This window comes from Chondrus crispus, genomic scaffold (assembly GCF_000350225.1).
Source record: "Chondrus crispus Stackhouse genomic scaffold, scaffold_77, whole genome shotgun sequence".
NCBI lineage: Eukaryota > Rhodophyta > Florideophyceae > Gigartinales > Gigartinaceae > Chondrus > Chondrus crispus.
In genome coordinates, this window is record NW_005178701.1 from 262,390 (window position 1) to 272,541 (window position 10,152).

The following is a 10,152-nucleotide window of genomic DNA, read 5'->3' on the forward strand; positions in this document are numbered from 1 at the left end:
TGGGGGTGCGGCGGGAGGTCAGCGTCGTGTGCGAGCTCATGAAGGAAATGTTCGAGACATTTGTTTAATGAACTAATAATGAGTTAGTTGGCGGTTGTGATGAGCTCGTCGAGGTACTGCTCTGTGGGCAAGTCGTCGATGGCGGGTGGGGCAGTTCCAGCTTTGCGAGCCTCCTCAAGCTCCTTGGTTGCTTTCCACGCCTCCCTCAACTTGAAAGCGCCACTTGAGCATGCCATAGCTCAGCCCACTGTCCCGCGTGCGTAGATATCTTCGAGGAGAGTTTATGGGGTGGAGAATGGGGGTGCGAGCTCACGAAGGAGGTGCTCGACACATTTCTTTAATGAACCAATAATGAGTCTGTTGGCGGTGGCGATGAGCTCGTCGTGGTACTGATCTGTGGACAAGTCGTCGATGGCGGGTGGGGCGCTCTCAGCTCTGCGAGCCTCCTCAAGCTCCTTCGCGGCTTTCTACGCCTCCCTCGATTTAAAAGCGCCATTTGAGGATGCCATGGCTCAGCCTCTGTCCCGCGTGGGTAGATACCTTCGAGGAGAGTGTTTTGGGTGGAGAATGGGGGAGCAGCGGGCGGTCGGCGTCAGGAGCGAGCTCACGAAGGAGGTGCTCGACACATTTAGGGAGATTTTGCGTTTAGGGGGGCGATCAGGTGCATTTTGGTGGCAACCGACGGATGAAATTGACTTTTCTGTTGTGAACAGGGTCCGAATCATGAATTGTTGTTGCAAGAGCGGGGCGAAAGGAGGAAAAACAGCAAACCGCTATCGGATGGGTACCTCTTGCAAAGTTACCACCGTCACCCCTTGTTCACAACAGAAAAGTCAATTTCACCCGTCTGTTGCCACCAAAATGCACCTGGTCGCCCGCTAAACGCAACATTATCTCACTGAGATAATGTTGCGTTTAGTATAAATGGCATTTATTTAATGAGCTTGTTGGCGGTGGCGAAGAGGTCGTGTACATGATTAAACAAGATTGTCCCCCTTCTGCTGTTCTATTTTCCTCTTATCATCTATAGCAATACTGTAACGATTTCTGTCTTCTTAACTTCCTCCTAGCCCTGGATTGAGGGGTGATGAGCTGGGTGGAGGATGGTGGCAAGACTAGTAATGGACATAAAAGAAAATTCAGACGCGATGTCGATGTAATTACCAGTCTTTAGCCGGAGAGAGAATACAACGTGCGAAACACCCTCCCAAGCCTCAAGTTGGCATCACACCTGGCCGTCGTCCTCTTCTGACTCAGAAAGAAGGTCCTTGCTTACATCCTTTTGCAGTTTCCTCAGCGCAAGCAGTACGGAAGCGTCGTCCGAGTCGTCTCGGAGACGCATATCGTCGGGATGTGCAGAAATTCTTTTGACGACGTCTTCTAAAATCTTGATTTTCTTAAGTCTACATGAGTAGTCTTTCAATTGCTTCTCGGAATCGTTCGCTTCAATTTTTTCCTCCGGAATCATTGGGTTCTATAGTCGACAGCATCTGGACAAGTTTTTCTTCAGTAGGCACTCAATCAATTGACAACGGATAGTTTTCATCTTTTAGCAGCCTTATTGGCAACCAAGAGTCATAACTCCGTGTTTATTCATGAGCTGACAGCGTTTCATCCAAGCTCTTACCAGACAAAAGCGAGAGCTGCAAGTGCAGCACCGCTTTGGCTACCAGAGATTCTTTTTTACCGCTTTGACGCCAATCCCAGCCTTTTAAAATGACTCTAAGTTTCTTAACTGGTAGCTGTGAAAAGAAAGCGAACAATCGGGACATATCACTGGCTGTAGATATTCTTACTTGTGCGCTTCGAGGTCCAATGTTGTCATCATCAATGACAACGGCACCGTCACCAACACCTCGCTCTTGAGAATCTGCAGCAGCTGCCAAAGCGCTGTTTGTGTTTGTTGGCGAGCTGGATTCTGGCCCCCCATCAACAGATCTTTCAACGATGACGCGCTCCTCGCTGCCGAATCGGAGTATGCGCCGTTGAGCAGAAAGTTCTTCAGCGGATGTTCTTGTGGCAGGAAGTGGCTGACCGACACGCTGAAAGCGAGTACTTCTCCAAAGTCGCGGAGATTCTGAACCTTCTGCCATTTTTGCTGTTGCGATAAAAGAGAAAATGAAGGAAACTATTGATAGGCAGGCTGAAGACTGTGTGCTTCAAGGAATCTGTAGGGGACCAGATAATTCGCTCAGTAGAGCGAGAACTTCGAAAGATTTTTTCGATTGGGAGTTCTTTTTCGAAGAAGTGTTCGGATTCTACTGCCTTTTTTGACTTGTTTTTTGAATTCAAATGAATCAGAAATGGATCAAGGTCTGTTGGCGATAGCCAATAAGTCTCGACTTTAGTGATTTGCAAATGCTTACTGTGTACTTGTCATGTTAATTATTCTCGTCCATGATCGTCCATATGAAGTGTTATATGTATTAATGAAAACAATAAATGAACCAATCAGGAGCGATATTTGGTCCATCCACGTCCATCCATGCCCGACCACAGAATCCTTAGAGAGGGCCTGAGTTTTACGCATGAAAGTCGGTAACTAGTTGAAAGGGCTAAGAGCCCTTTTTAACTAAGGGAAAATCGTGCTTATTTTTGAAATAGGACAAGAAGTGAGCCTGAGTGCTGTTTAATTACCGCGACAAAAATGTTAGAATTCCAGCTCGTTTCAAAACAGTGGAACAAATAAGACGGGGCTCCATCAAGCTCTGACTAAAAGCTTAGCTTATTTTCCATCACCTTCCGTCAGCACCCTTCCCAGACATTGTTCCCAACTTCCCCCTCACACGTCCAGCCCGCCCTTCTCCTCCCGCCTCAGCTGCTCCGCCCTCCGCTCCATGCCGCCCAAAAATCTCTTCACCACAACTTCCTTCTCCCTCTACCTCTCCAATCTACCGAACATCTGCCACATGAGCTCGGCCGGCCTTTTTGCGACGATCGCGACCGCCCTTTCCGCTGCGGCGGCCACCCTCTCCATGCCCTCGCGCATCTCCTCGACGCTCTCGCCCCCCCGGTACCCGGCCTTGGAGAACCTTGGTGCGGCCGCCAGAAACCGCCGCAAATAACCCACGTACCGGCTCACGGACCGTCCGCCCACGCTTCGTCCAACCCGTGTCCCCAGCCACCGGTATTCGCACACCACCGCGAACAACTCGCGCGTCCGCCCGGCTAGCGCCAGGTGCCGCGCCAGCTCGCGCCCCCGGTTACCCCCGTCCGCGCACTCCGCGTCCGGCGCCGGCTCCGCCCACCACGCCCGCTTGTCGCTGCGCCCCGCGCCCGCCCCAAGCCGCGCGTGGTACCTGTCCACCACGCGCGCGTGCGCCGCCTGCAGGAAGCCCCCCGCGCCGCTGCGCGGCCGTGGCTGCTGCGGACGGGACTTGTGCGTCCAGCCGAAAGCCGCCGTCGCGCTGCTCCAGCACCACCATCCGGTCCAACGTCTCCCCGATCCGCGCGCTCGCCTCCGTCGCCACACCCCACAGGCACCCCAGCACGACGGCCGGCACAGCTGCTGCGGCCAGCACCGACGCCAGAGTCGCGAGCAAGCCGTCCACGCCTCGCACACCGCTCCGTACAGTCCCTCCTCCTCTTCAGACTCATCCTCACAATCGTCCGCCACCCCTCGACGAAATCCTGACAGAGCAACCCCTTGACAAATCAGGGTTTCTGTGTGAGCACTGGTTCGGCTCATTTGCTTCAGGAGCAAAACGGGAAGGAGGAAGTTTTTTGTCTGCCATGATGTTGGGAAAGCTAGAGATCGTGGTGTGAGGTTTGCTCATGTTCCCAACTTGCGTCTCCCTGGCCACGTGTACACATAATAGCATTTTACCGTTATTTCAAATCTACAAAAGCCATGGATTTGAGGGCTTGTCTCATAAGAGCATCCCCACCAGTGAGGCTAAAGTTGTAAAAAAACGAATTTTTACAACTTTAATATTTTACACCCCTCTTCACTACTCCCACCGTTTCGAAAAGATGCATTACTTTTTACATCGAGATAAATTCGGGTTGTAAAAATCGAGAATATAGCACCAAAATTTAGAACTATGCATTTGAGGTGGCAAACGCTGATTGGTTCAAATTCCATTTTCCCGCGAAGTGAAAGTTGGTTGAAGGGGTCTTGAAGTTGAGCCTCTCTCTCCAGTGGAGAGGCGAGTCTCCACCAACACTCCTCCCCATCCTGTTCATGTCTGCACCAAACGTAAGTTTGTCTGGCAGCCACCGTACGTCTTTCGAAGGGACAGCCGTCACTAGCAGTTGCGCACCTCGCTCTCGTTTTGGGTTGGGCTCGAGATTTGGCTTTTTCCCCGGATAAGAGCCTTTGTGTTTTGGGGGCTCACTGTCGCTGTCCGAAGACAAAACATCCTCAACAATATCGAGAATGTCGTCCTCCACGAAGTCAGAGATGCCAATGGTACTCCGTGGAGGTTGTAAAGGCGTTTGCATCGGACTTCAGTGAGTAGGAGCATGCACTTCACAAGTAGGAGGGTGCGGTTTTTTGCCGGTGGGGTTGACCTGCAGGTCAATGCAGTTCTCGGCAAGGTCTTAAAAAAGCAAAGGTGTATAATAGCGAGAGGCCAATCAAGGCTCGCCAAGTTTCTAAAATATTTAGCACTTTACACTCGCCGGTGGGGATGCTCTAAGGGGAAAATCCTTAATTAAAAAGGGCTATTGTACGGTTTTCTTGTTTCTGCTCTGCTCACGACGCTTCCCGTGGCCATTCAGAGAGTTCCACTTGCCCCTACTTCTCCTTGTGCAGTGTTGTGCAACCAGAATAAGGACCAGTAGCGCACCTGCACTTGTTGTGACTCTTCGCTACTTACAGTCAGGAGATTAAGTTTAATGTCAAAGATTAACATCGAACTGTCCAATGAACAAAGTACAAGTTATAAGTGGTATGATAGGGAGATTCGGGTAGGAATCATCCCGGACTCTGGAACGGGTCTGATTGGTAGTGAATCATCGTAACATCAGGCTTGTACTGTAGGTTTTGCGTCCGAAAATGACAGTGTCTGTGAGTCATATTTCGATGTCATGCGGAACAGAAATTTGTGTTCGAAAAATCTCTCTTACAGGTCATCTTTATGGACGCATGGAGGTGCCAGTGACTTATCCCCATCAAAAAAAGGAAAATTTGGGTTGTTTAACTCTCGCCATGCGCTGTTCAAAAAAATTGGCACCTCCTCTTGTACTGTACTGTACACCTGTGACTTGTGCAGTTGCGGGCAGCGTACAGGGTCCATGGACTTTGCACACGTCTTCGACCTTCTCGATTTGTGTTTTCAATAAGCTGCTGCGAACTATGAATCCGACCTCTTCGGCAAGGGCACCTGTGACCATCAAACCCACAAACGCGCCAAAACGTCGAGGTCGGCCTCGGTCACCCGTATTCGGGTACTTTCAGAGGATTGTGAGTGAATCAGGCGAATTTCAAGGTAATAAGTGTCGTTTTTGCGCTTTTACATCGCGAGATCGTTCGGAGAATCCGACCTACCTCACCCGTCACATACTGCGTAGTTGTGATGCCCCGCAGGAGGTCAAGGACGCCATGGGTGCTCGCCAGTTGGCCAGTCCAGGAACCACCTCGCGAGGTAGCCTCCAGAAGGCAACTGCGTTTAGTTCTGCACAGGATCCGACACCACCAGCTTTAGGCAGCCGTTCACAACCCTCTGAAATTGGGAGACCAGACCCGGAGTCAAGCCATCTACGGCAAAATGATGTCGGGTGTCGGCGAAGGGACCGCACAAGCACGCTCCAACTTCCCGCTGCGAGTTCGGTCACCTCTGCCCCAGGTGCCTCTCTTGACGCTCAGCAATCTCAGGCCTCCAAACAACGATCACAAACTAATCAATTGATAAACCAAGGACTCGAGCACCCGGAACAGTCTCACCCAGAAGCTGGTGCTGTCCCTTCCGCCGCAACGCGCACTATCGTTCAATCGCGCGGAGTGACTAAGTCGCGTCGAGGCCGCCCTCGATCCCAGGCGTTACTACATTTTCGTCGCCACGTTGATGAAAAGGGAAACTTTATTGCAAACCAATGCTCGCACTGCACATTTGTCTCTCGAGATCGTAGCGAAAATTCCACGCTGCTGCTTCGTCATTTGTTGTCACAAGCATGTGGAGCTCCAGAGACCGTACGGGTTGTTCTGCGGGGAAACCGCTACACAGTTGATGGCAAACGAACAAGTAGGAGTGAAGGAGTCGGGTCTGAGACAGGCCGAAGAACAGGGTCAAAAGCGGCCGGTGTTCGTGCAACCGGCGACAAAGTGGAATCGCATGGAAGGAGGGCGGGGGCGGTTTCTGTACTTAAATTTTCACCCGAGAATTTCGATGTCATGGCGACCGCCATTGTGCGTTTCTTTGTTCGACATGCGATAGACTTTCGAGCTGCGGAATCGAAATTGTTTGCAGATCTGCTAGAAAGCGCGGCCATTTCACAGGGCACGAACGAAAGGATCGATCAAGGCTTTGCGGATTCGAAGAAATTGCAGCATTGTTCAGGCGTCCCCGAAAGGTACACAATACCACACGGGAATGCTCTTCAAGCATTCTGGGAGCATAGCCCTGCTGCACAGTTCGTGGATACAGATCTATCCAATATTGGGGAATTTCCGTCATCTAGGTATCTCATAATTTATTTTCCAGACTACGCAAATGCTCAGCCATCTCGCCACGCACTTCGACGACAGCCCACCGAAGACGAAGGGAATTCGGGTGAGGCATCGATGATTGCGTCAACGTTTCTTTGGACATCTGGTGCAAAATTATACTACATTGGCTCGCGGAATTGCTCTCACGATTTTAAATCATGCATTGCAGAGCTAGTGTTGCAGTCGAAAGAAACGTGCAAACTTGGGAAAGCTGCTCTAGACCAAGTTTTTATTGGAAGGCCATTTGAAACTAGTGAACAGTCCGCTGACGTAACCAAGAATGATCCAGTGAATACCTGGATATCAGATGTGCCGCGCGAAGTAGATATTTTGGCCCAACAGCTTCTCACTCAAGTACCAGTACTATCAAGATGCGTCAGAAGGAACACTTTGTTGGCCTCCTTTTTTAGAGAAACATATAGCAGTAGGGCCGCTGTGATGTTGTTTGGCAGAAACTTGGCAGAGAAAGAGCAATGTGCGAGATACAAAGCTCACATAGCACTCCCACTGCAGCTCACGCGGTGCTGTGATGCGGTTGAAAATGCTCAGCAAACATTCAAGATCCTGTCACATGCACAGTCAAGTCACAAAGATCGTCAACGGTTCCAGGAGACGTCAAGTTTTTTGCATACCATTAACGAGGAAAGTGCTGGCAACGTGCAGCTTTGTCAGGAGATCACGCGTCTTGTTCTATCCCAGCCTTACCTGAATGAGCTTGAGATTTTTATCGCTGTGATGAAACCTTTGGCGAAGTTGATCGAGAAGTATACATGTGTTGATGACTCACTCTCTGCGAGTGATATGGGCTCCTCAGCCCCTCTTGCTTCGGGAGGACGTTCGCTGGCTCATGTTCTTCCTGACTGTTTTAGTACCCTGCGAGATATTTACAAAGAACAAAGGCCAGAGTTAGAGAACGATCTCCGCCTGCTGCGCGCAATGTCTGCTCGTCGCCTCATGGGCCAAGGTGGGGACGAGTATCCGCCAATTGTTGGAGACATATGCTACCTCGCTACATTTCTAAACCCTACCTCCAACTTGGCTGCAATGAAAGGTATCACAGTCGACGAGTCGTGGCGTCGGGCGGTCTCATTTTTGCATTTCCAATACGGCTCCCGTTCTGACGTGGTCTTGGATAGGGCCATTGAACAGCTTCAAGACTTTCACCAGCGATCTGGAGCTTTCGCAGAGCCAGGGATCTTCATAGCCCCAGATGAGACTGAACAAGAAGATCCACGAATTTGGTGGCAGAAGCATGGTAGGCTGGCACCGGATCTCTTCACCATTGCGTTAAAAGTACTAGACGCACCAACAGCCGCGTTTCCTATTGTGAAACTTGCATCGGAGATGAACGGCCGACATTCTGATTTATACAGCACGGAAAAGGACGAGTTGATGGAGAAGAAGAGATTTTTGCTGTGGAATTTAAGGCTATCTGAACGTGCTGACACGTCAAAAAATGTCGATTCCTTTCTAGGACCCCCCCATTCGAAAGGAGAATCATAGCAGGAGGGATGTGACTCGGCGCAGTACATATTGACAATGCAGCACGCGCCATGGGTACGTGGACATGCGATGAGGACAGAAGAGTTGGGTGCGGCGGTTAGTGTCATTGCATGGGCTCAGGCGGCGATGACTTTAATGCTCGAGTGTAGAAGGGATCTACTTCCCCCGCCTTTGCAGTACACGAGTCTTGATCGACCAGGTTCATTACGATAATCTCTTCATGGAGGAAGGAAGGAGAGTCGCACTGTTTACAATCGCTTGGTATGACAACAGGAAGCGTAGGTCACGAAGAAGACAGCACGACTTCTGGAACGAATAAGTGGTATGGCTATGCTATCCGATAGCACATTTAGCGTAAGAGCCCTGCTGCCATGTTGGGCGTGATAGCCTATCTAGACGCATGGAACAGGCTGTCGGAATCAAGAACGAAAACAAAGAAGGTGTGGCGGAATAGTTAAATTCTTGTGAGGGGTGAAAATGGCTACAGTCTGAGGTCGTATACAAAATCTCCGTCGGGAGTTAAGCCTAAGCGTGCAGCAAATTTGATGCCAGCAATCTTGAAGTCCTGATGGACACCGAACGAACTGGTAGTCTTCCATTCGCCCTGAGACTTGTTCGTAGTCTTGTAGACGACATTTCCATAGAGGGTCGTGGCCGCCATGTTGAAGAGTTGAACTTTGCGGTCGATCTCAAAGCCGTGGTCCCTTCGACCATTTGTTCTCGCGGAGGCCTTGAAGCGCAAAAACCCCTTTTGGCGGCTGTCACTAGCACCGAGATCGAGGAGCCTAATATTGAGTGCAGCTTTACCGACAGGATTGAACTGGGCCCCATCTGCCCCGACTGTGCCGGCATTGCCGGAGATGGTAACCTTTGCCGGAAGATCGGCATCAAGCAGATTGGAGAGCAAATTTGAGGGAATGGACTTGGCGATTTGAGCGGTGAACTTGAGCTTGTCGAGATCTAGGAAATTGGAGAAAGAGATGTTGTCGTAGAGCTGACCCTCGAAGGGGAGACCATTACGACTGGAGCTTGCAATTCGTGGGGGCGCAAGGGAGGCTTTGGCAAGATGGGTTGTGGGCGAGACTGGGAATGCCTTTTGCGCCGAACGGCCTTTCCTGGAAATGGGATCGAAAGGAAACATACTAAATGGGAGGGAAGTGGGATAGGGTAAGGAATGATGGCGGGACGGTAACAAGGGTTGTGGGTAAGAGGGGGGTATGGGGAGGGAGATAGACTTGCAAGCTCAAGTGTGTGTCAAGACAAGCTTTAGACAGGTTAGTTTGAAGTCTATGGCTCGATGAGCTCTCTGAGCGGCAAGCAAACAAGAGCAAATCAGAAACACCCACGTGGCCTCGTTTTGTATCTTGGGGATCTCATTAGCCACCCTATTCTGGGTTCTCCATCAGATCGCACACGACGTACACGGGGAACATGTGTGTGACGTGGGAACCGTGAGGCATAGAGCATGCAGTTAAATTTGGTACTGAACCCAAACGTTCTTGTCTTGCTCCAAGGACAGTCAGTGGCAGTGTAGCAGACAACGATGAGTACAGGTGCTTTATCTAGGCTAGTGTCTCTGCTAACATTTGTAGCTATGTTGCGGACGCTTCCTCGTCATCGCGCTCGCACCCGGATTTCCTCATCGTCACTAGTGCTTCCTGCAGTTGGACTCCTTTTTCTCTTTCATCGCCACCTACACAGACCTCGTACACCTAACCCTTCCCTTCCCATCCCATTTCCGCCTGCACCTCCAAACACCTCATACAAAGACGCTAGCGCTCTCTCTGTCCCGCGTGCTCTCCTCCAATCCCCCCTTCTGGACCGTATTTTAGTCTCCCCATCTCACCGTGTTGTCTTCTGTCCAATTCCAGGTGCTGAGGATCACCAAATACACCAACGCCTCTCTCAGTTCTGCGGCCCGTTGCACTTTTTGAGTGCCTTCGCGCCTCGAGACCGAGAGCGCCTTCTTCGTAACCAAGACGTCTTCCGCTTCGCCTTTG

The 10,152-nt window shown here is 50.8% G+C and overlaps 3 protein-coding genes; 2 read left to right on the forward strand and 1 right to left on the reverse strand.

Annotated features, from left to right (window-relative positions):
- Window positions 1-3,904: 3,904 nt before the first annotated feature.
- On the reverse strand, window positions 3,905-4,084 carry CHC_T00007536001 (hypothetical protein). XM_005711175.1 is given in 2 exon segments: window positions 3,905-3,919; window positions 3,920-4,084. 1 exon segment carries the CDS (start codon window positions 4,082-4,084, stop codon window positions 3,920-3,922), a length of 165 nt encoding a protein of 54 aa, XP_005711232.1. The 3' UTR covers window positions 3,905-3,919.
- Window positions 4,085-6,334: 2,250 nt separating this feature from the next.
- Window positions 6,335-8,152, forward strand: CHC_T00007537001 (hypothetical protein). The gene has a single exon (XM_005711176.1). It carries the CDS (start codon window positions 6,335-6,337, stop codon window positions 8,150-8,152), a length of 1,818 nt encoding a protein of 605 aa, XP_005711233.1.
- A 36-nt stretch (window positions 8,153-8,188) lies between these two features.
- On the forward strand, window positions 8,189-8,365 carry CHC_T00007538001 (hypothetical protein). Its single transcript, XM_005711177.1, has one exon. It carries the CDS (start codon window positions 8,189-8,191, stop codon window positions 8,363-8,365), a length of 177 nt encoding a protein of 58 aa, XP_005711234.1.
- The last annotated feature ends 1,787 nt before the right edge of the window (window positions 8,366-10,152 follow it).

What these genes read in the sequence shown, in the direction of transcription:
- CHC_T00007537001 (XM_005711176.1), top strand. Translation starts at nt 6,335, where the DNA reads ATGGCGACCGCCATTGTGCGTTTCTTTGTTCGACATGCGATAGACTTT.
- CHC_T00007536001 (XM_005711175.1), bottom strand. Translation starts at nt 4,084, where the DNA reads ATGGAATTTGAACCAATCAGCGTTTGCCACCTCAAATGCATAGTTCTA.
- CHC_T00007538001 (XM_005711177.1), top strand. Translation starts at nt 8,189, where the DNA reads ATGCAGCACGCGCCATGGGTACGTGGACATGCGATGAGGACAGAAGAG.